Source organism: Podarcis pityusensis (genome assembly GCF_964106645.2).
Source record: "Podarcis pityusensis genome assembly, chromosome: 5".
Taxonomy (NCBI): Eukaryota; Metazoa; Chordata; class Lepidosauria; order Squamata; family Lacertidae; genus Podarcis; species Podarcis pityusensis.
Window position 1 is genome coordinate 16,782,922 of NC_138032.1, and position 25,679 is coordinate 16,808,600.

Here is a 25,679-nt window from a genome sequence, read left to right on the forward strand (position 1 = left end):
GTGCAATTTAAGACTGTTCAAATTATCCTCCTTTAAAAAGATATTTTAGCTCCAAAATTCAGCCCAGCTTTGTATGCTCATTTCACTAATGTAATCTGACATTTTGCGTATAAGCCATAATAGCAACCAAGGAGACCTAATAAGTACCACACTTATGATCCCTAAACTTCAGGTTTGTTCTATGCATTATGCCTTTAAATTTATGTTTTATATGTATAGATGGAATTATTTTTGTGTCACGGTGTACCAATTAAATGCATAATTTCTTTATGAAAAGATATTTTAGTTCCACCTCCACAGTGAATGCTATAAAGCTAAAAATATGGGAATTGTCCTCTTAGGAAATTTTGCTAGTCTTAAGGAAATTCCTTTAAATTCTTACAGAAGCCCCTACTGATGTATTACCAAGCAACACCCACCAAACTGGTCTTAAATTTCATTTCAACTCCCCCCAAAATATATTTTTCCAAATATATTAATTTTGATTACACCAGCAAACAAACATAATACATAAATAAAGCCTATCAAAAGTGATATTAAAATGGACAGAGGTAAGAGCTGTTTGACAGTGGAGCAGACTCCAATGAGAGGTGGTGGACTTTCCTTCCTTGGATGGATGGCCATCTGTCATGTATGATCTAGCTTAGATCCCTGCATTGCAGAGGGTTGGACTAGATGACCCTTGGGTCCCAACTCTACAGTTCTGAGATTCTATGCTATTGTTCTTATTTTATCTTAATTTGCATCCTGGCCAATTAGAGAAACAGCTAGACACAACTGACAGTCTCTTTCTGCGCAGGTAAAATCAGGAACCTCGTGGCAAGTAGAGACCTTGGTCCCTTGACTAGACTTTTGCTGGTGAATGCCCTTTTCTTCAAAGGGGACTGGAAGCAGACGTTCAAAGCAGAGGACACCAGTTTGATGCCTTTCACTAAAAGTGACGGTTCCGTGACTGAGATACCGATGATGCACCTTCAGCTCACTGCAAAGCTTGGTAATTCAGACATCCCCCTTGGTTTCACATGCATATACAGTGGTACCTCGGGTTACAGATGCTTCAGGTTACAGACACTTCAGGTGACAGACTCCGCTAACCCAGAAATAGTACCTCGGGTTAAGAACTTCAGGATGAGAACAGAAATGGAGCAGCGGCAGCGGGAGGCCCCATTAGCTAAAGTGGTGCTTCAGGTTAAGAACAGTTTCAGGTTAAGAACGGACCTCCGGAACGAATTAAGTTCTTAACCCAGGGTACCATTGTATATGAGTTTGTATGAATGGATGTGTAGATCAGTCCATTTCTGCTCCGGGTCGATTTCTCATGTGTTTATTCCTAAGTCTGTTCCATATCATTTCCTCACCATGGTGTGATTCTTAAAACAAACAACCGATCTGTACAAAAATAATATCTAAACTCCTACTTAACTATGTATTTTAGCACAAAATATGTATTCAATATCATTTTACCCTAAAATAGACATTTTATAAATGCATTCTGGTACGCTTTTGGAGACAAGAATTGCATCACAAAATTTTAGAGAAGTGCAAAATCTGAAGGTTAATTATATTCCAGTCTGTTTATCAGATCAGCCAATTACCGTATTTGTCTGTCTATAAGACGCCCAAATTTGGGGACTCAAATTTAAGAAAATTGGGGGAGATGGCACAGAGTTGTGAGCTTTTTTTGGGGGGGGGGAAAGGATTACCCAGGGTTGTTTAGCTTTTTTTAGAGGGGATTGCTGAAAATCGCTCACCCGCACACATTGTGAAATCCACCTCCTGTCTGTCCCATTGCCAACAGAAGCTGCCAATCGCCCGCCCGCCCATTGACACAACAACCAATAACACACACAATAGCCACAGACAGCCATGTCAGCAACCAATCAAACAGCCACCCTATGCACTACCCATGTATAAGACGACCCCCACTTTTTAGCATGATTTTTAAAGAAAAAACAGTCTTATACAAGGAAAAGTACAGTAGCTTCTGTTGAACTCTGAGCCTACTCACATCAGGACCACGAGTTCCTGTGTGCTTATCTACCTGTTGCCCAAAGCTACCATTATTACAGTCACTCAGGGCTTTCCCCCCCCCCCCAGGGGGAACTTGCAGGAACTTTGTTCCAGCATCCCTCAGGTGGGCGCCATTGCCATTCTAAGAGAATGAGGGAGGTGTTCATGGTGAGGGAGGTGTTCATGGTGAGTTCATGGTGAGCTCTTTCTCTCTCTCTCTCTTTTAGAAAAATAGCACTGCAGTTAATTATTGAATATTTCCTGTGACAAGTATCACATTCTATCCTGTGCCATTTTAAAACTTCCTTTCTTTGTTTCTTTTCTAATTGTTAATGTCGTTTCTTTTAATCTTCTGGTGGCAGTGCACTGCATACTGTGAACCACAGCACAGAAGTGTTGGTATGACAGTGCCGTTTTAAATGTGTGGTGTTTCGGAGGCGATTTCCCCCCACGAAATGCAGACGCTTTCAAAGAGAAGTGGCAAAGCAGATCAATGGACGCTTTCCTCAAAATTGCGAAGTAGCAATAGTGACATTCCAATTAAATCATGCGCATGTACAAGACAAATAATTTCCACATCTCAAGATCTCTGCTCGTTATTTCTGTCTCTTTCTCTGAATCTAACCTGATGTGTTAAATTAATCATGGACGGAGCATGTCAAACTCTTTCCCTTCCAAAATGAAGGACTCATGTATGCATTTCAGTTTATTAGTGAGTTTGATCCTGCCTTATAAGGCAGCAGGGGGCCTTGAACCAGGGACTCTGGCAACTGGGTGCTTTAACTCGCTGCACCACTGTGGTAGCTTATCAGGAGAAGCACCTGCCTCCACGCCATTACTGCAGATGGCCAAAGGCAGTTATCAGTTCAGCTGTGGTCAAGTGACTCAAGAAACCAATAACTTTCCACTTGGTCTTATAAAGCTGTTGACTGTTCTCAGTGGCGGAGGAAGGGGTGTGTGGTGGGGGCGGATCGCCCTGGGTGTTATCCCTGAGGGGGGGGGTTGACGTTCGGCTTGTGGTAGGTTTGGGAGTCATGGGCGTGCGTGGCACTGTTGCCCCGTGCTCCTGGCTAGAGGAGGCAGGCAGGGGCCAGGATGGGAAGGAGGCAAGCAAGCAAACAACAGAGGGGGGTGGGAAGGAAGCAGGATCGGTGGGTGTGCCTTTCATTCTGCCTGGAAGACTAGCGCCTACATCTCCGGCTGCAGAGTGCGCATGCCGCTCCATGCACCTGAGTGGCTATCCAGTGCCTGGGAGGGCGCCCTCCGCCCCCTCGGGAGTGCTCCCCTCTCCTCTCAGGAGCACACACACCCTGGGCAGCTCGGGCATATGCTCCACCACTGACTGTTCTGCCTCCTCACTCTCAAAAAATTGATACTCAGAAGTGCTCTGGCTACCTCACTTTACAGAGATGTCTAAAATACATGCAGAATTGGAACCTGATGGCTTGGCAGAGCATCTCTTACATAATTTAAGATGCAACACAGAGAAAGGTGTGAACACTAGCGTTGCATATGCAAAATTCACCCTGTGTTAAAGAATGCAGAGTCAGTGCAGTGACCTATTGTCTTGTCTTCATGCCATGGTGGAAGGTGGACAGATGAGACCTGATGCCAGCCAGGGGATCCCAGGCTGGCTCAGCCCTATTCCCTCCTTGGGGGAAAGGATGAAGCTCAATGGTAGAGCATCTGCTTTATATGAAAATAGCCCCAGGTTCAATCACTGGCATCTCCAGGTAGGGTTGTGTGAAACCACGAAGAGCCATTGCTGATCTGTGTAGACAATACTGAGCTAGATGGACCAACAGTCTAACTCAGTATAGGCTATGGTTACCAGGCGTCCCCGCTTCCCGGGGACAGTCCCCGGATTTACACATCTGTCCCTGGACAAGAGCCGTCCCCGGAATGTCCCTGGATTTCATTTAATATCCCTGGATTTATATTTTAAGTGTTGTAGATTTATTAGTAGGGAATGAATGTTGCACGATTGGTTCAACAGCACAAGACACATCATATGGGGACTTCCAGTGAGGCAAAATGGTGGGTGCCACAGCAGCGAGTAGCTCCTGAAGCCAGCCAGAGCCAACTGCATTACCAGGAAGGAGAAGAAGGGCACTGGAGGCCAGCCAAGAGCGGAGCAGCTTCCCCACGGAGCCAGTGGTGGAGCTATCCGCTTGGGCACCTGAAACAGCTCACATGTCGTGCACCCGGGGGTGGGGTGTGCCAGCCAGGGGGGCAATCGGCATGGCGATCGGCGCCCATTGGGGGGCAATCGGCACTCAGCGGGGCAATGGATGCAGTGGTCGGCGCCTATTGGGGTGATTGGAGTGGCAGTCAGCATCCAGGGGGGTGATTGGTGCAGCGATTGGTGCGGTGATTGGTGCCCGGGGGGGGGTGCCACAGCGATCCGCCCGGGGGGGGCTTTTATTACTCCCCTTAAAGATGACACCAGGGGTGGACCACCTCCCCGCCCCCTTCCTATGCTCCTGGCAACACCTGCAGGCCTTCTGCCTGTGTATTTGACAGCCAACTGGAGGCTGGCTCAGCTGGCAGAGATGAGTGGAGGGATGCCTCCACTCAACCCAAACCAGCCATAGTGTTTTGTAAGGGAGGATTGGATTGCTCTGTAAATCTTCACCATGGTCTAATGAATAGTCTGAAGCCTCTGGGATCCTCTTTCATTTGCTCTTGTTTTGCCACCTCTCTCCTATTACAGTTCGGTAATTAAGACTTTTGCACATTTTCTATTCTTTGTTTTAGGTCATTTCTCTGACCATAATGTGAGCTACCAAGTCTTGGAGCTGCCGTACAAAGGAGAGGAATTCAGTTTCGTGCTGATCCTCCCAGCAGAAGATGTGCCTATAGAAGAGGTCGAGAAACTCATTACAGCCCAGCTGATGAAAATCTGGTTTGCTGAGATGGAAGAGGACAAGGACGTAGAAATCAGCCTTCCCAGGTATGTAATGACCTCTGTGACGATCTGGTCTTCCTCGTTATCCCTTTTGGTCTTAAATCCTTCTTGTGGAAGAGTTTGTGGAATTAAGACACTGAAAAGGGCAAACTGATTTACTGACCTGGGAGCTTTGCAGTTATTTAAGCTAATGGCAGTTTGTGTTTACTAATTTCTCTAGCGAATTTAAATGAAATTAGGGCGTATTAAGAGCTGACAGGTACAAAATGTCTATTCCTCCAAGAAGCACAATGAAGCTGGTAATGGCTCCATGTGCTTTTACTGCCTTGATCCACAGATGGCACCCCAAATATAGATGGCTTCCAATTCCCATCAACAGCCAATGGTCAGGGATTATAGGATGTATAGTCCAACGACATCTAGAGGGCCAAAGGTTCCCATCCCTGCTTTAATCCCTTTTTTCTTGTACTTACTGTCCCAACTGTGTTTGTTTTTAAATGTTAGCATGTGTTGCTAGTGTCTTGGTGGACTGCATGGTTGGCTGAGTCCTTCGAGTCCTGTATAGCTCATAATAAACTGGAGGAGGGCTTGGTTGTATGTCAGGAAACCTGAACAGAAACACTCAGATTAAGGGCTGAGAATAGGCTGCAAGACCTGCTGGTTCCATAATACGTGCAACCTGAAGTTTAAAATAGCCTGGTGCAAAATAAATGAACCAGTAGGTGGGAAAGAGTCTTCAGCAATGTGTAAAAATTGAGGGCCCAGGGAGCTTAGATAGTGATCGTTTCTGGAGTGCTGAACAGAAACATGAGCACCCTTGTATTTTCACCTGCAAAGAGTTGTGGGTGGGTGAAGGGAAAAGGATAATCTGGGAAAGCAGAACAAATGAAGTAGTGCCTGTTAATAGAGCCAATTCATCTTTAAAATATGGGTAAAGAGGAACCAAGGGCATGCTAGTAAAAGATACAAACTTAGATCCAATCCATAATTTAAGCAGGAAAACCAAGTAAAATAATTACTACAATTATTATACTCCAACCACTCTTATTACAATCAGGATGATTTATTACTGTATATCCCTCATAATACATCCAATGAAACCGTCAAAATGCGCCTGTCATAGCCTTCATATAATATCTATAAAGAAAAATTCAAAATCTATCCAGTGTAGTAAATCTTCTGCCATCACATCTCCACTTGCACGGGAGTAAACCCAATTGGCCTTAATGGAATTACTCCTGCGTAGGCACATATAGTGTTGCATTGTCACACTGCCAGAGCCAAACCTCATTAAAATGCCATAAAAGGCTTCTTAGATATATATTTATATTTCCCCCACAAATTAAAATGCTTCTCCTTATCTCTCATCTTGCAAAGCATGTATAGGCTCATCAAGGACATTGTCTGTCTGAGCCTTTGCAGAGATAAATGCAGACTCCTTACTTACCATTGTACAGTGGTACCTCTAGCTGTGTTCTGCTCTTGTTACGGACTTTCAGCTTACGAACGCGGCAAACACGGAAGTGTTTACTTCTGGGTTCGGTTCATGCATGCACAGAAGCATTCAATCATGCCACACACATGCTCTTGTTGCGGATTTTTCGGGGTGCAAACGGCACCCCGAAATGGATTGTCCACAACTAGAGGTACCACTGTATCTGCAACAACACCCTCCTCACCAAAGAGACCTTGGATCCAACTTACAACAGAAGCAGTAAAACACCCTCCCCTCCAATAGGGATCAATATTTGGGAAGTTTTTAAGATCCCTTCTCATCAATTGGTTTTGGAGAGGGCTAAGGCTCCATGCCTCTTCCTCTATCACCAACTTCAAAACCCCATTGCCATATATGCTCCTCACAGGTAGGATTGGCAAAGGGAGGCCAGATGGAACTGCTTCGAAGGGAGGGATATTCCAGGGCCCACCATATTCTGACTCTCCAGCTTGAATGAAACTGAGACATAAAGAAAGAAAATTATCCGTGGTGGACCAAGGATACCTTAATGCTTTTTTGCACAGCCCAGTTCCATACCTTTGTAGCGGTTGTTCCATTAGGGTGAATGTGTCCCATCACCTTTAGTATTTCCTCAGCAGGTCCCCGCCATCTTTCTTATGTCCAGATCAGGGGGCAGCAATGTCTGTCAGCTTCCTCCTCCTTAATTTCTGTGTTGCCCATGTAGAACTCAGCTGGGAGGTGGGCTGGGTCAAAATTAGAATTAGTTGGCTCTGCCTCTCATTGACTTGGGCTCCAGCTATTACTGGTGTCTCTGCCTTGCACCTAGCTGGTTCTAACAGGAATCAGCCAACACTGATTCTATATGTTCACTTCCTACAGGTTTAAAATAGAGCAAGTGGTGGACTTGAAAGAGATTATCCAGCCTCTCAACGTTACTGAGATTTTTAATAATGGCTGTGACCTTTCTGGAATAACAGGTGCTTTGATTTATTATGCTGATGGTTGCTGCTGCGAACATTTTATCTGTGTTTTCGGTCCTTATTGTCTGCTGTAATCATGTACTTTTAACAAAGTGTGTTTCAGTGTTTCGTTCAAGGACAAAGGAACACCCTGCTTTTTAAACATATAGGGTTTTTAAAACTATATAAAAAGAGTGAGGGGTTATTATTCTGTGACAGAATCCTTGCTTATCTCACCCCAGATTTCAAGCAAAGGCATGAAAAGGAACGATGTTCAGAACAGAATTACCACATGGTTTTTTTTACCTCAGAGAGAAGCACATGTGAAACGTGGTCTTTCCTTAGGTGAAACAGCTAAGGAATTTTGAAGTTTGTTAAAAGTTTTGTTGCAAATGTTCATGTCCCTCTTTTTTAAAAGAACAACAGCACACAAATCACTTTGTGAAAAATTCAAGGCCAGTGAGGAAGTTCCTTCTCAGGAGAAGGCGTGTTCAAGGAATAAAGTGTTAGCAGAGGCAGCCATGAAACTGTTGCTAATATCTCGGGGCTGAACTAGATGGCGGGACACAAAATATGTCAATTGCTGCTGTGTTGTTTTAAAAAAATTAATGTCAGCTTATCTCTCCACCCCACATCAGCCCACCCGTTTATTGGGACCATGCAGACATTGAAAATGCTCTCCTTGCCCACTGTGTACCTGACAAAAATCCACACACACGCCTGCCTTTAGTCTCTGAGGGGAATTTCCTAATAGCACCAGAGACTGCCATTAGTCTCTGAGAGAAATGTCTGGAGTCTAATAGCAGCTGTGGTAGCAGTGGCTGGATTTTTGTTGGCTACAGTATAGCAGTGGAAGATGTCGGGAACTGCTCACCACTGTCCCACGTGGGAAAGTGAGTAACTGAAGAATACACACCTCGAGGGAGCACTTCTCTTGGCACCTTGCAAGGCTGACTGGACTACTAGTCATGAAGGCTGCATGCTACCTCCAGGAACTGAGGTTCTGAATATCGGTAACTGGGTAACAATAGCAGGAGACAAGTTGTGATCACTCTTTCGGCATCTGGTTGGCTGTGTTGCAGACCGGATGGCTGCATAAGACTCGTCTTTTGCTCTGAACAATCCCATGTGATTTCCCCCCTTCTCTATAGGCAGGATTGAGTTTAATAACGACACATGCATCATATGTGAACTCTTTATCATTCATGTCCCCTCTCAGATTCTGCTGATGTCCACATTTCTAAAGCCATTCAAAAAGTCTGTTTTGAGGTGCATGAAGATGGGAGTGAAGCAGCAGCATCTGCCGGTAATGACATGACAGAGATTTTATTCGGTTTATCAGGACGAATGTCTCATGACCAGATCTAGGCTATCATATTTGGATGGGATGGGCTGATGTTAGGTGCCCAAAAGGCCAAAGGGTTGTACTTTTTAAACTGTGTATGCACTTGTGGGCAATAATACTCGTGGGAAATAATTTGTTGTTGTTGTTGTTTAGTCGTGTCCGACTCTTCATGACCCCATGGACCAGAGCATGCCAGGCACTTTTCTCTTCCACTGCCTCCCACAGTTTGGTCAAACTCATGCTGGTAGCTTCGAGAACACTGTCCAACCATCTCGTCCTCTGTCGTCCTCTTCTCCTTGTGCCCTCCATCTTTCCCAACATCAGGGTCTTTTCCAGGGAGTCTTCTCTTCTCATGAGGTGGCCAAAATATTGGAGTGTCAGCTTCACGATCTGTCCTTCCAGTGAGCACTCAGGGCTGATTTCCTTAAGAATGGAGAGGTTTGATCTTCTTGCAGTCCATGGGACTCTCAAGAGTCTCCTCCAGCACCATAATTCAAAAGCATCAATTCTTCGGCGATCAGCCTTCTTTATGGTCCAGCTCTCACTTCCATACATCACTACTGGGAAAACCATAGCTTTAATGGCACGTGCTAAATGTTTGCTGGTTGGCACAAAACGTCCAGCCTATGGAAGGAAGCTGCATGTCAGGGTAAGGACAGGGGAGCCCTGGGAGATGAAGAGACAAATGCTCTACAGCAGACATGGCAAACCTTTCCTCCTCCTGACATTTCTAGACTACAAGCACAATCATCCATACACATTAGCCCTGGTGGCTGGGGTGAATGGGAACTGGAGGATGAGCTGCATATGAACAAGCATAGGTTGCTATTAATTAATTCAATTTATATACTACGCTTCATCCAGGGATCACAGGGTGGTTTTCAATATAAAACACACATGAATATATAACATAGTTACCACAAGCAAACAACAACAACACACCACCCACCCCTGCAGTTTAAAAGGCCATATTTTGACAAATTAAACAAAGGCCTGGGAGAAGATGAATGTTTTTACCTGGCACCTAAAGATATGTAATGAAGGTGCCTAGTGGGCCACCACAGAAAAGCCCCTGCCCCCAGCCCACGACTCCAAGCAAGTTTTATGTGGCTCACTAATGTGCAGCTGAAGAAGAAGGTCCTTTAGAGACTGGAGATACATTATACAAACACCAGTTCAGGTCTGGAGCTTGTTGGAGTTTGCTGGGCTTCACTGGGGCAAGAAAACAAAGGATGCAGTAGAGGGCATGGTCCTAATTTGAGAGGAGATGTTGAACTGTTGTTATTCTGTTAGCCCTCTGGTTTTCCTTTGGTTAACTTATAATTTAGGCAGAACGCATTTGCCCCCAAAGCACGAGGGTCTAAAAGTCAAGACCCAGAGGAGCCATTTGTTAGTGGCATCAATAATTAATGACTTTGTAGCCTTCCAGACACATCAGAATATATTTAGTGCTTCTCAGCAGTCTAGAGCGATGCAAAAGATGCCGCCTGAATTTCTATGATCTGAAGGCTGCAGTCCTAGAACTCACACTCATTTGGGAGTCAGCCATGTGGCTCTGTCTTCCAAGGTTCTTCCTGTTCAAGGGCTGAATTCACTGGAAGTTATTCTGTAGACATCTCTCAGGAATGCAATGGCCAATGGAGAAAAATCTAATGTGAATTTCATTGTTGTTCAGTGGGCAAGTACTTTAAATGAACATGCGTCAGACTATGGCTGGGCTGATGCTTATATGCCTATGGGAGAGAAAAGTTGCTGTATTCTTTTGAGCTCATGCATATGCATCCTAAAGGGCCGTTCCTACGATCTCCCCTTAGCAATGCATTTTTCCAGTGAAGCGATGTTTGTAAAAATTCACAGGGTAAACGCATATATTAGTGAAAGCACCATACAAACATTGATGTCAGGAGAAATTGCTTTGCAAAATATGTATCTTAGGCAAAATTGAATACAACTGTGTGTATAAAGAGAAATGCACACTAAAATGTGGGTGGATTTTCATGAGGACTTAAAAAATAATCATAAACTGTGTGCAAATTTGGAGAACTGTACTTAAGACTGGAAAACTGAAGAACTGAGAGAAACCAAAGCTGACAGATTTCCCTATCCCTAATGACATTTATATTCCACCTTTCCCCAAAGGAGCTCAAGATGGTGATGTATACGATTTTCTCCCTCTCCATCTGATCCTTGCAACAACTCCTTTCTGTTTAGGGTTTATGCACACTTTCTTTTGGTCCCATGGCTTTCTCCTGGGGAAAACTGCTCTTTAGCACCCAATCGGAACAAACAGTAGTTCTGTTTTTTTCTGGATTGATGTTTGCTCCAATTTAGCACTAAGGAGTGAGTTTTCTGCGGGAAAAGAGCAGGGCATGGGGGAAACTGCTCAGACCCATGCCTAGAAAGCGGAAGCAATACAAAACTTGAGCATGTGCTATCTAGGCATGAGACAAGAAGAAGTGAGCCCTTGGTTTCACAGGTTAGGCTGAGAGATGAGGACTGACCCAAGGTCATCTAGTGAACTTCATTGCTGAGTGGCAGTTTGAACCCTGGTATTCCGGGTCATATGGCAGACTGGCTTACATGATCTGGACCTCTTCTGCAAGGCCAATTTTTCTCACAGTTAGAAGAAGTATGGATCGAAGGCTTGAATGCCTGTGGTGCTCAGGAAACCCTGGACAGGAGTGTGGCCGCTTTGCTGACTGTTTTGTATGGCATATTTGTATGCAAGTGGTACAGTATATAACGTCACTTTGCAAATGATTACCTTCACTTAGCAAGGGTGTTAATAAGAATCTGAACAAAAGCTGATATTTAGTTTAATGGCATAGTTCCCTACTATCATAGTGCCTTCTGCTAAAAAGTAAAAGAAAAGAGGGGAAAGGCAAATGTATTTTCAGATTTAAACCACTCTTCTAAAGCACATTTTGCAGTTTATGTGGCCCATTTTAAACTTTCAGTTTGACAAATGCCTGCAGGGAAGGTAATAACTATAGTTAAAAGTGAATATAGTCACAAATATGTCCTTCAAATGAGTTTCAAAATGGAGAGCCATATCTTGAGATTTCAACTTCTTCAACTCAATGCATCTCTAGCAGGTTATTATCCTTGATAGCTTTTGAGAAATCCCTAAAGAAAATGCCATATTATAAAACAACGGTGTGGTGTATAAGAATTTCCCAGTAATGGCTCAATTGCCTTTTGATGATTTGTAACTATAAAGCGGCAGAGCGGGTGGGGGAGAATGTTGTAACTCATTTTCCACTTGCAAAGATTTTGCTCAGAACGGTAGGTGATCCGAAAAGTGAAAAGCATTTAACAGGATTTAACAATTGCTTCTCTTCTTCTGAGTCATATTTTGGAGGCTTAACTGATGGCACATGGTGGTTTGATCTCTTACAGGAAATCTTATTTTTTTTTACTAAAAAGGTATAAGGAATATTGTTAATCCATGACACATTCAGCTATGTTAATACATAGGCATCAGTGTCCCCTTGGCCATGAAACTGATATACAGTTCATGATGGCTGAACGAAGTAGGTTATAAAATATTATGCCTTTTCTACTGGAATATCCCATCGGTTGACAGGACAGGAGGGAGCTTTGCAGATGATTTAGCTAAGCAAATTCTATAGGCTGTAGCTCAGGGACAGAGCAACTGCTTTGCATTCAGAAGGTCCCATGTTTGATCTCCAACACCCCCAGGTAGGGCGTGGCAATACATTCATTTGTCCACCCCATGCCTGGAAGGGAAAGCAATCTAGTGTATGTGATTGGTATTTGAAATTTGTGTCTCTTTCATAGTAAAAGTAAAGGGACCCCTGACCATTAGGTCCAGTCGTGACCGACTCTGGGGTTGCGGCGCTCATCTCGCTTTACTGGCCGAGGGAGCCGGCGTACAGCTTCCGGGTCATGTAGCCAGCATGACTAAGCCGCTTCTGGCGAACCAGAGCAGCGCACGGAAACGCCGTTTACTTTCCCGCCGGAGCGGTACCTATTTATCTACTTGCACTTTGACATGCTTTCGAACTGCTAGGTTGGCAGGAGCAGGGACCGAGCAAGGGGAGCTCACCCCATCGCGGGAATTCGAACCGCTGACCTTCTGATCGGCAAGTCCTAGGCTTTGTGGTTTAACCCACAGCGCCACCCGCGTCTCGTCTCTTTCATAGGATCATAGAATTGTAGAGTTGGAAGGAACTGTGAGGGTCATCTGGTCCGCCCCCTGCAATACAGGAATCTTTTGCCCAACATGGGGCTTGAACCCACAACCTTAAGAGTCTCATGCTGTCCTGAGTGAGCTAATTGAGTCAGCCCACAAACAATATGCAATTGATTATGGTCCCCCCCCCCCCCAATTTGCATTGCATTTCCTTTGCATTTAAATGAATGGGGTGAAATAACATAATGGCAATGTAACTATGTAATTTTCACATTTGACTTCTATAATTGATTGCACAGTTGATTATGTGAATCACAGTTTCTCAAGAGTAAGGAATAACATATTTTGGAAGATGAACAGCACTGGAACAGAAACATTGTGGCATGTGACAAAAATAGCTGAACAGAAAACGATGTCCTTTTACATTTCTACCCTGGAGAGTCACATTCAAACATGTCAGATATGACAATTGGATGGTATTATGCATTCATTTAAGCATTTTGGAAAACTGTTTCCCACACACATTTGCTGTTTGCCTTTCAAGTACCTGCCACATTCCTTTTTATCCATCACTCAGCAGCTGATTCCACCCCACCCCCCATGTTTTCAGTAGAGGGGCAGAATATGTTAGAAGTGCAGGCATTCAGGAATTATGGCTGCGATGAGCTAGTGTAAAGGAAACCCAACCAGGTATTGGCATCTATGTACAGCTGGTAGAACTCTCATTCTTGAAAAGCGTCCTTTGTTTGACTGACCAAGCCATATTAAACCAGTCTTCCCCAACCTGCTGCCATGTAGATGTTGTTTGACTATTGCTCTGCTTTCCAGTGGGGCTGAGAAGTGGGGTTTTGTCGTTTGGGCAGCCCAGGACCTCCATACACACTGCCCAGGATTGCACACTGGGGAGGTCACTTTGATGGTTCTAATGCAGCAGTTTGACTTCATCCCTGGAGGCACACTCCATCAGACAGACGGATGGCAACAATATCTCTTCCCATCATCTTTGACCACTGGGCATCCTAACTAGGAATGATGGGAAGTGTAATCCAACATCATTTGGAAACCCAGGGTTGAAAAAGGCTGCTTTAGGCTCTCTTTTCCTTTCCGGACAGCTCACGTTTTATAAGAAATGGCGCATGTTTCGGAAATTATCCTTATCTATAAAATACAGAGCCCTAGCACTGCAAAATTCTATGGGACACATAAAAAATCATAGCCCTCCCTAAATTATCACTTGGGTTTGTAAGTCCATGACTTAAGCCCTATATTTCTCATTTGTTCTCTGGTGTTTAAGGGCAAAATCATGACTCTCTCTATTGATTAGCTACAAAGCCTTGATTTGCTCTTTGATTCCAACGCTTCCCTTGTTCTTGTACGGGCCATGTCACTGCTTCTGAAAACAGCAACACAGCAGGTACCCACCCCTTCCTTCGTGCTCTCTTGCCTGCAAGTCCAGGTCATGCTCCCAGACTACTGCAGAGATATTTCTTCTCTCTGGCCTCTGCTTGCTGTGCCTCTCATCTCTAACCAGAACACCACTGCCATTCACTTTTCATCGCCCTGATATGTGGCTCTTCAAATCCCTACTTTGATTCCTACTACTTTTAGCACAAAATTCCACTGTAAGACTAGGGATGGTTGAAACTGTCAATTTGGATTTCTTTTCATTTTTCAAGTGTTCAGGTCTTCACATTTCTGCATGACTTTGCTTTTTTATATAAAAAAATTCTCATCCCTATTTTAGTGTGAATCTCTCCTAATATAAACATTTTGTATGCAATTTTCTCAAACAGGCACTTTTTTTTTTACAAGTAGTTTCCCCTAATACAATGCATATTTGTATTTTATTTTCACTAATATGTGCATGTTGAGAGCCAGTGTGGTGTAGTGGTTAAGAGCGGTGGACTCGTAATCTGGTGAACCGGGTTCGCTTCCCCGCTCCTCCACATGCAGCTGCTGGGCAACCTTGGACTAGTCACACTTCTCTGAAGTCTCTCAGCCTCACTCACCTCACAGAGTGTTTCTTGTGGGGGAGTAAGGGAAAGGAGATTGTTAGCTGCTTTGACTTCCGGGGTGGCGCCATCGGCAATGGCGGACTCCCTCTGAACTGGAGGGACTAGCTCCGCGTGAAACGGGTCTTCTCCGCTACGGCGAAGCGGGGACCCTTTTAAAAATCACAGGCGGATGAAGCCTGTGACCATGGGGCTCGGCGGGCACCTTTAGCGCCCCCCCAACTCGCAAAGGAACCCACTAACGGGCTCCGAAGTGAAGAGGGGGAAGTGGAGCGGTGCTGTGAGTCAACTGCTATTTCCGTGGAGCGAAGCCGCATAGCCGTTGCCGGAGAGCGCTGCCTTTTTCCTGGGACAATTTGGATTCTAAAATAAGCACCCGTGAGTACTTAAACTTTGAACAACTGGACTTTAAATAAGGACTTGCGAGCAGAAAGGAATTGGATCTTAAAAATTTATTTCAATTTGGTACTGAAACGGGAAGGTCTAAACAGGAAGTCAGCCTTCCGTTCTTTTGTAGACAGAATAAAGCAAAGACAACGTAAACTAGAGCTCAGAAAATCGCCTCTAAAGGATTGGATTTCATCATTTAAAATTGTGGAACCCCCTTCGACAGCAGGAGAAGAAGGGGGATCTTTTTCGGACTGTTTAAACCTGCAGAAGTGAGTTTAAAGTAAAGTAACTTTCCACCGTCCTGATCCTGAAGGATCTGAAGACCAGTCAGGACTGATGTTTGAAGCTCATTGACCAGAGACAAACGTTTTTGACAGATAGTTAAAAGAAGAGAAACATAGTGATTCCACTGTTTCCCTTCGCAGTTTAAAGGAACAAATATTGACAAAATATCTCAAAAAGGAACAAGCAAGAACAAATAGAAGTTTTCCCCCTAGAGGGAGACTGTGAAACTGTAACCAATTCCAGGGAGCCGGCAGCTGTTACAGATTACAATCGTGGGAATAGACATTTGACCTTGCAGGACAATGTATTCAGAAGCTCTGTTGCGTGCTTTCTATAAAACAAATGCCCTACTGGAACAGTTACATGAGAAGATGAATTTGAGGGCGAATTCGACTAGAAATTTTGAACAGGCAGTGGGAAATTTTGAACAGACAGTGGGAAAATATGTGGAGCCAACCCAGGAATTAAATCAGGAGTGTGTCCAGACAGAACAGGCCCAACAGGAATATGAGCTTTCGGATTTGACAAATGAACTTGGAAAAAGCCAGATTTGGAAAGAAAAAGTTTGGTTTGGCTTGGAAATGGGGGGCTGAATTGACCCCCCCCTATGCAGGGATGTTTGGACTTTTCAAATCTGGCAATGGGCCGTGAGATGTTTGGGATTGTGGGGGTTCTTAATTTTGGAGGGTTTTTGGAACATGTTTTTAAATACCACATGGAATTTAGTGTTGAATATGGAAAAGGGGCTGATCTGTCGAGAAGGGTCAAAAATATTGCCAAGCTGGAGTTCCCACGAGCAGGAGACAAGGGAAAATACAGTTACAAATATGAAGAAGAGCTGCGGAAGGGACATGGAAGAGATTTAAGGGCCTCGGATATAAGGTTGCCAGGTTAATGCGCTAGATCGATGGGATAATAAGGACTGACAAAACCCGGGACCAGGAGGAAGGGACGCTGGATGAAGATTGGATTTGTTTGTATTTCTCTTTTTTACTATTGGGACTGTTTTATAAAATTGATGAATGTTAGAAAAATGTTGGAATGAAATTACTCGGCTTTAGTAAAAATGTTTAAAGAATTATGAAAGAATATTATGGTTATGAGAAGTTGGTAAGGATAAGATTTAAGTTTTAAGTTTCAAGGTTTTTTTGATAGAAAGATAAGATTAAAATAGTTTAAGGTAATGTAATGACAGAATTTTATGAAATATGGAAAGGATTTGCTGGGATAATTAACAACTAGAATACAAAGAAAGGGAGGAGGAGGAGGTCAAAGAAAGAAGGTAATGACAGTTGAGGATTTGAGAATAATGGATTTGTTTTTAAATGTTTTTAAATGTTTGTGGTGTATTTTTGTTTTTTTTTCCTGTTTTTTTCCTTATTTTGAATTTGTATTCGTATTGTTGGAAGTGGTTTGCTTTTCTCTTTTTCTACTTTGTTTTCTTTTTGTGTAACTTTAAATTCCCCCCCCCCCCAATAAATATCATTTAAAAAAAAAGAAAAAGAGATTGTTAGCTGCTTAAGGGGAGCGAAAGGCAGGATATCAAGTCGAAACTCCTCTTCTTCTTTGTCTTGTGCCCACTGCTTGACTGGAGACTTTGCATTACAAAATTCAGAGAAGTGCAAATTTCACAGGATGGTTCAGTTTCAGAGTCGTCCCTGCCAATAGATGTGAAGTTGGCAGGGAATTGATGTGTGTGAGAGAAAGAGAGGGGAAGAAAAACACTTCTAGGTTGTGGCACCTGGTCCATGGAGCAGAATCCCAAGACTATTCTACCTGGCTCCTTCTTTGCTTGCTTTAAAGCATACAGCAAGCCCACAACTTACACACATTTAATTTGTGGGCATTCAGCTTTATGTGCCTGGCAAAAACATAAAAATGAATAAAAAAGGGGGGCAGGCATCTGGGAAAAAAGACTCTGATTTTGGCTTTAGGAGTGATCCCTGGGACTTAACCCATGTTTTATGTCAGCATGGATTTGGTTAGTTAAGGACTTATACTATTGCTGTTCCTTGGTGCTGTGGTCTAAACCACTGAGCTTCTTGGGCTTGCCGATCAGAAGGTTGGCGGTTTGAATCCATGCAATGGGGTGAGCTCCCGTTGCTCTGTCCCAGCTCTTGCCAACCCAGCAGTTCGAAAGCATGCCAGTGCAAGTAGACAAATAGGTACAGCTGTGGTGGGAAGGTAAACGGCATTTCCGTGCGCTCTGGCTTCTGTCACAGTGTTCCATTATGCCAGAAGCAATTTAGTCATGCTGGCCACATGACCCAGAAAGCTGACTGTGGACAAATGCCGGCCTCCTCAACCTGAAAGCAAGATGAGCACCGCACCCCATAGTCACCTTTGACTTTACTTAACCACCCAAGGGTCCTTTATCTTTTACCTTGTTCCTTGTTGGGATTTAGGGCTACTATTTCAGTGTTGCTATACGTTACTGCTGTTATTTTTGGATTGTATATATTTTAGGATGCAATCCTTTACCCACTGACAGAGTAAGCACAGCTGAACTCCAAGGGACTTAATTCTGAGTAGCCATGACAGAGCTAATAATTGAGGTTGTTACTGTATCTTTTCATTTGAAAAACACTTCCTTTTGTCTGAACCTTGTGCTTGTTTTTGCCTTTGTAAAAAATATATTGCAGGCATGCATTTGACAGCAATCATGAGCCTGTCCCACAAGCAGGTTGTGGCAAACCGACCATTCCTCTTTATCCTGAGACATAACTCGACAGGTAAATGGATAAGCAATGTATTTATTGTTACATTAGATTAAATGTACTGTTGTTTATTAAAGGGTTGGTAAGGGTTTGGAAGTTAAAGACCATTGTCCTAAACCACTTCTCAGCAGGTGAAGACATTAGCTTTTTCCAGACCTTCTCCTCTGATATGATTACCATTGTGTGAGGGGGGAGAATGGGACTGCAGCCCGTCACTGTACGCCCATCAACGTGTGTGTGTCTGTCTGTCAGTCTGTCCAGTGCTCTTGTGTTCAGGTTCTGCTTTCAGGTTTCATCTGCGAGAACAGGACTCGGGATTAGATAGGCCATAGCTCTTATTATGCTCACGTGGACTCCTCACAGAATTTAGAGCCCTGATTATGTCTGTTGGGTTCTGTTGTTCTTGTGTGTTGAGGTCCTCCAATCTCCAAATGATTCACACTTCACACATAATTTTTATTTAAGGTTTTTGGCATAATTTTGGCCACAACTTTATTAAAATACAGAAATGTGAGTGGTTGCTTAGGCATTGGTTATGACTATCTGTCCCCACGCCTAGGGACAGAACTGACTTCCGGATTCCAGCGAAAGCCAGTAAGGTAAAACAATATTGGGGAGAGCATGGAGCCGGGCACCAGACCCTCACCCCCCCCACCACGGCCCTAAGCCCCCTTCAGGGGTACGGACGAAAGAATGGCAAGCCCCTGGATTCCTTTAACGGAATTCCCTTTCCGCAGCAGCATTGGAGGGGCAGGCACTGCCAATCCATGCCCCTCCACCAACCAATTTTTTAACCAATGCCTAACCGCAACGTTACAAGTTGTGACGATTTGCTACACAGTAGGCAAAAACCAAATGGCACCAGCCAATCAGCCAAGTGGACAAAATTCCTACCAGGCCCCTGCCCCAAAAGCAGGCGACCCCATGACAGGCATAGCAAGGTCAACCAGGAGCCCTAAATTAGGGAGGGTGGGCGGGTGATCCGATGCATGCAGCAAAAGTGCCTAGTCAGAGATGGGTGACTTCATTTTATAACCTTTGGTCCAACCCCCTAAACAGCAACACCAAAATTTGCCCAACAACCCAACCGCTCAATCACTGCGGATGGTCATCCAAACTTACCCGCCCAGCAACAGAGGGGTGGCTTTCCAGACCCCACCGCAACATGTGTTCTCTATTTATGAGAACATGCTTTGAAGGGAGTTTGCCCAGACCCTAAGGCAAAAGCATCACCAATATGGCACTGGCAACTGTAGGTGCACATGTGCCCTTGGAGGCTTTTGCTGGTACCCACAGCGCCCCGTCCTGTCCTCAAGATGAAGTTTTGCAGTGTGTTCTTGGTGGCTGGGTATGTGTGCAATACCCAAAAAAGTTTCCTCTAAATTGCAAACGTTCCCACAGGCCCAACAAGATTGGCAGCTCTTTCCACAGAATCAACTACTCCAGGCAATCCTGTCATAGAAGTTACAGGAAGTAAGGAGGAATAGGCTGTTAAACCGCTACAATATCTATTACTGTTTCTTGTAAAAGCTGTAGAAATGCACATTACTATTTTATGATCTTGGCTAAAACCAAACTGTCTAAATTTACCTGCTGCTTTAAATTGAGGATTAGGAAATGGGGCAGCTCGTTTTCAGGAAATAACAGTGGCTGAATGCAAAAGAGAAATCACTGTTATTTTAAGCAATTACACAATCAGTATTTTTGTCCCTGGACCCCACTGTAACTAAGCCTAAGTACATGCCACTGAAATAATTGTATTTTTTTTTCTCCTGTTCACCCCTCCCATCATTTTCTTCCCTCTCCTGTTTTCCCAACTGTGTGTTTTTTAGATTGCAAACCACTTGGGGCAGAGACTTGTTCTCTCGTTCTTTGAAATCTGTCACAAACACTGATATATTAATGATGATAATAAATAATAGTAATTTCTAAAAACTACTGTCTTATGTGACATGATTTCACATCCAGCCTGGGACCAAGATTATCTGACTCCATTTAAGGGCTGGCTGCAGGTGTGGGGTTTTTTGCCGGGTGGTGGGGGCTTGTAAAAACTGCCCATTCGTGGGTTAGTTGCTACATCGGGGATGGGCAACCTGCCCCCTACATTGCTGGACTACAAATCCCATCATCTCTTGCCATTGGCATGGGCTGATGGGAACTGGAGTCCAACAACACTTGGAGGGCCAAAGGCTCCCCACCCCTGCCCTATATCACCCCCCCAACAGAAGCTGTGGGTCTCTGAACAGACCCTGCAGCTAGACAGCTGCCATGGGAACATTATCCATAGGAAAATATAGGGGAGAAAATCCATTCTTTATTGGCTCCATAACATTTAACAACCTGTTCTTAAGTAAGGTGTGAGGGTTTGGGGGATTTGCATTACTGTTTTATGCTCCCTGCTGAAATCAAACTGTCTAAAAGTAACCCGCTGCTTTAAATTGAGGATTAGGATGAGTGGCAGCTCATTTTCAGGAAATAATAGTGACTGCAATAAAGAAGGGAAATTACTGTTATTTTTAGCAATTACACAATCAGTATTTTTTTTTGTTACGGCAACTTTCGTATTGAATTACTGATAATTTGTCATCGCGATGGCAGACAGGCTTTATCAAAGCTCTTGGTAACCTTGCCGCAACGGAATTAGAGCCTTGGGAATCACGGTGGTGTCTAAACTCTAATTTCGCATGTAAAAATGAAACGTATTTAAAATTGTTGCCTCCAAATGGTGGCGAGAGCAGGATAGCCTCACCGGCAAAAGAAGCATTTAAGCTTGAGAGTGACTTTCCTGTGAAGTACCAATGAATCTATCTACACCCTACCTTTCATCTAAGGGGTTCAAGGTAGCGTAAATGCCCCTCCCCCTCCCAATTTTATCCACTCCACAACCCTGTGAGGGTGCTTATGGGCTAAGAAGCAGTGACAGGACCAATGTCAGCCAGTGAGCTTCCTGGCCAATCAGGGATTCGGTCTCCCAGGTCTGAGGCTCTAACCACTACACCGCACTTCCAACCTCCTACATCAGTGCTGGATCCAGGTGTCTTTTTGAGAGGGTGGGGCTTTGTGCAAGATGCCCATAGTGGGCCTTCCCTCTGAGTGTGTCCCTTTGTCCCTTCAGTGTGGTGTAGCGGTTAAGAGCGGTAGTCTGGTAATCTGGGGAACTGGGTTCGCGTCTTCGCTCCTCCACATGCAGCTGCTGGGTGACCTTGGGCTAGTCACACTTCTCTGAAGTCTCTCAGCCCCACTCACCTCACAGAGTGTTTGTTGTGGGGGAGGAAGGGAAAGGAGAATGTTAGCCGCTTTGAGACTCCTTCTGGTAGTGATAAAGCGGGATATCAAATCCAAACTCTTCTTCTTCTTCTGCCCATTTGCTTGTCTTCGTCCTCTGCTCTCAGTCCATAACACCTGAGCTTGAGGCAACTGGAAGATGCCTCTCCATATATATATATTTGCTCTTGTTGCTGCTTGCATGCTGAGAGAGGGCACATCAACAAGCAATGAAGGATCTGGGATAGCAATCCTTGACACCAGCCCTGCTCCTTCTGAGGATTTTTAATCCATAAGCAGACTGTCTTTTTAAGGTTTAAAAGACCCAAGGGGCAGGTTGAGGCTTGAGCCAGCAAACATCTGGCATGAGTGAAGTGGCTTTGCAAAGTCTCTGTGGCTCAAGGATCGGTGAGTCCATATGTGGGAAGACCTGATATTCCTGCAGCCAGGGTGTGCCCAGCTTGAGGAGATGGATTACAGCAATCAAGTAGTGTATACATTTTGTGAAACAAAACAAAACAATAAATAGAATTGCATAGATCTGAACAACGACAACAAAAAGAGATGGAAAATAAAATAAAGTGAGTCGAAAACGGTCTGCTATGAAAGGCATGGGTGGGTAGGGGTCTTGGTCCTTTAATGCTAGGAGCAAACTCAAGTCTCCCTTGGCAACTGCTTCCAATAATAAATACAAATCCTTCTAGGTCTGTCTTGCGCAAAACTCCCCAGGTTCCAGTTACAGATGGGTAGCCGTGTTGGTCTGCCATAGTCGAAATAAAAAAATTCCTTCCTGTAGCACCTTAAAGACCAACTAAGTTAGTTCTTGGTATAAGCTTTCGTGTGCATGCACACTTCTTCAGATACACACTCCCCAGGGTATTTTTTTTTTAAAAAAATTGGACAGCTCTGAGTTGCCCCACAAATAGAACACTGGCAGCAGCCAGGAGAGGAAAGGAGGGGGGGAGTCGAGCTGAAAAAAGAAGAAAAGTGTTGTGTGTTTTATACAACTTGTGATACTGCAAACTGTTTTCACATGCACATTGTGCGCAGAGAGGACACCGGATCTAATGAGGGGAAAGGGCCACAGGAGGGACTCAAAGCTGCATTCTGTTTGTAGGATTAATACCTTAATTGTCTTGCATATATCTCCTAAGAGAATTCTAGGGATCTTAAGAGGTAATAATAATAATAATAATTTTTATTTATACCCTGCCCTCCCCAGCCAAGGCCGGGCTCAGGGCGGCTAACAAGCAATAATAAAAACAAATTGAATGAATACAACTTAAAAAACAAGATTAAAATACAACATTAAAATATTGAAACATTAAAATATTAAAATGCAGCCTTATCACAGGAGGAGAAAGGAAAAAGAAAGAGGGGGAGGGAATCAAATTGGCTCCAAGCCAAAGGCCAAGCGGAACAACTCTGTCTTACAGGCTCTGTGGAAAGAAATCAGGTCCTGCAGGGCCCTGGTCTCATGAGACAGAGCGTTCCACCAGGCCGGAGCCAGTATTGAAAAGGCCCTGGTAAGACCTTAGCTTCCTTCAGACTCTGCTTGCATTATTTGGGTTAACCTAAGGCTGAAGTGAACTGAAAAGGAAGAGGCAGAGCCCCTGAATAAATCAGGAGTAAAACCATTATTGCAGCCTAGTCACTGATGCAGGATAGAAATGCATTTTTAAAAAACAATGCACAATAAGATTTTTTAAAAAAATAAATAAATTCTAGTGTTGACTATATTCCCAAAAGATGTCACCTTTGTCAGGTATGCCAAAACATTTCTTTGACATGTACTGAGAAAACATTGCAGAAGGATTAAAATGGAAAATAGCTTCATTATCTTACACCGCAATCCCACACGTGTTTACTCAGCAGTAAGTTCTGTTTAACTCTAAAAGGAATTGCTCCCAAGTAACTGCACATAGGATCACAGTGTTATGGGCGAAGGCTGAAAATACCGTAAAGCATGATCACGTCTTGCTTGTGCAATTCCAACTTTGCATGGTTGAAAGTCGGTTGGTTGAAATCCTGCAAATTAATTGCACACAAGGTGGAGAGCTTAAAAGCTCCTTCTGTGCCAGTGACACACACCTTAGTTTCACCCTGTTTGGATTACAGTAGATCAGAATGAATAGTTGTAATTGGATCAATCAAGATCAGGGAAGCAGGAAGAAATAAAAACTGTGTACCCTGAAATTCAACACATGGGAAGTCACTCAAAATTGTTTAATTTGGTATTTGAGTAATTGGCCTTCTAATTGTATTGTAATTTGGTATTGTGATAATGTGGCTTTTATTGGATTATGGTAATTGAAAATTAATTTAAAAAATATTATATGGATTACAGTAATGCACTCTGCATGGATCTGCCTTTGAAAAGTGCTCAGAAACTTTGACCGGCTCAAAGAGCTGCAAAGAAACTTGGACTGGCTCAAAGAGCTGAGTTGATCGGAACTGGTCATAGGGAGCAGACGACTCTCTTGCTACAACAGCTCCACTAGCTACCTGTCTGTTTCCGAGCACAATCCAAAACACAGCTTAGGTCCAAGCTATCTAGACCTCTCTCCCTGGGGAAGCTAGACTGGCTCCCTCCTTGTCCTTCTGCTGGCAAGTGAAGACTTTCTTGTTCCAAAAGGCCTTTGGGAATTGACTGCTTTTAATCAAAGGGCTGGTGCCATGCTGTTTTTATTTTAATTCTGTACGTTTTAAATAGATGTTATATATGTTATATATTTTTAATTCCATCAGTGTTTAATTATATTTTAATGACTGATTTTTCTGTTTTTAGCGGTTCTTGTTTTTATCTGTAAGCCGCCTTAAATCCCATCAGGGAGGAGGTGGGGTGTAAATAAATATATATTGATAATAATTATAAGGCAGGCACCATCAAGCAAACAACTATCCCTCAGTCTCAGCCCTTCCACCTGTGACAAACCAATAACAATTCAGGGCTGTTGAAATGACCATGGGTTGTGTCCAGTGCTACACTTACTCAGAGTAGAGCCATTGAAGTCAATAGACATATGGTCAACTTAGGTCCATTCATTTTAGTGCAGCTACTCTGCGGAAAACTTAGTTGGATTAAACCCAATGAACATGCAGTGCTTGGAGCCATTGAGAAATGTGCAGCATAAGTACTCATGACTGATTGTGAGATGCTGTGATTTTCATTTGTTACAAGTGGTTTTGCGTAGTGCCCACATAGGCACTAGAACAGAGGTCAGCAAACGTTTTCAGCAGGGAGCAGGTCCCCTGTCCCTCAGACCTTGTGGGGGACCTGACTATATTTTTTTTGGGGAAATGAACAAATTCCTATGCCTCACAAATAACCCAGAGATGCATTTTAAATACAGTGGATGCTCGGGGTGCGAATGTGATCCGTACGGGATGCACATTCGCAACCCGCAGCGGTGCGTCTGCGCATGCTCAAAGCGCGATTTAGCACTTCTGCGCATGCGCGGCCCCCGAAACCTGGAAGTAACCCATTCTGGTACTTCCGGATTTGGGCAGGTCCGTAACCCGAAAAAACGCAACCTGAAGCGTCTGTAACCCAAGGTATGATTGTAAAAGGACACATTCTACTCGTGTAAAAACATACTGATTCCCGGACTGTCCATGGGCCGGATTTAGAAGGCGATTGGTCCGGATCCGGCCCCCGGGCCTTAGTTTGTCTACCCATGTGCTTGATGGTCAGGTTAGAAATGTCCAGATAAACATAATGAAAATGAAATTATTGCAATTATTTGGAAGTTCCCATCTGAACAACTTTTTCTTCCTTCCACTTAGGGTCCATTGTATTTATGGGGAAGCTGGCCAATCCTGACACGCAGTCGCAAAAGAGAAGAGACAGAGACTCCCTTTAAAAAGTAATAAGAATCACACTAAGGTCATATGTGCTTTGAGGGGGAGATGGAAGTGTGGTTTCTTTTAATGCTGTTGCCTGCTGAATAGTCTCTCTGCACCTCATATAGCAAGGTTGAATAAACCATTTCTGCATGTACTGTTCATTTCTAGCTTCTCTGTAAATTATTTTATGTACTTTGGATGCTCTCAAGTACTCCAGGTAATTATAGAAGATTCGTAAAGTGGATATTTGAAAGGAACGATGTGCACTTCAAGAAGCAGCTATATACAAGAGAACGTATTGTTTCTGATCTAAACCATAAAAGGAAAAAGA

At 43.8% G+C, this 25,679-nt stretch overlaps 1 protein-coding gene across 2 annotated transcripts in view; it reads left to right on the top strand.

The window, feature by feature from the left end:
- Positions 1 to 25,468, top strand: part of SERPINI2 (serpin family I member 2) — a 44,446-nt gene extending 18,978 nt beyond the window's left edge. For both annotated transcript variants that reach the window (XM_081008170.1, XM_081008171.1), the window contains exons 4-9: positions 800 to 994; positions 4,768 to 4,963; positions 7,254 to 7,351; positions 8,553 to 8,639; positions 18,164 to 18,253; positions 25,289 to 25,468. In XM_081008170.1, the coding sequence (XP_080864296.1) occupies positions 800 to 994; positions 4,768 to 4,963; positions 7,254 to 7,351; positions 8,553 to 8,639; positions 18,164 to 18,253; positions 25,289 to 25,365 (743 nt within the window). In that variant the 3' untranslated portion in view covers positions 25,366 to 25,468. The remainder of the gene's footprint in view (positions 1 to 799; positions 995 to 4,767; positions 4,964 to 7,253; positions 7,352 to 8,552; positions 8,640 to 18,163; positions 18,254 to 25,288) is intronic.
- The last annotated feature ends 211 nt before the right edge of the window (positions 25,469 to 25,679 follow it).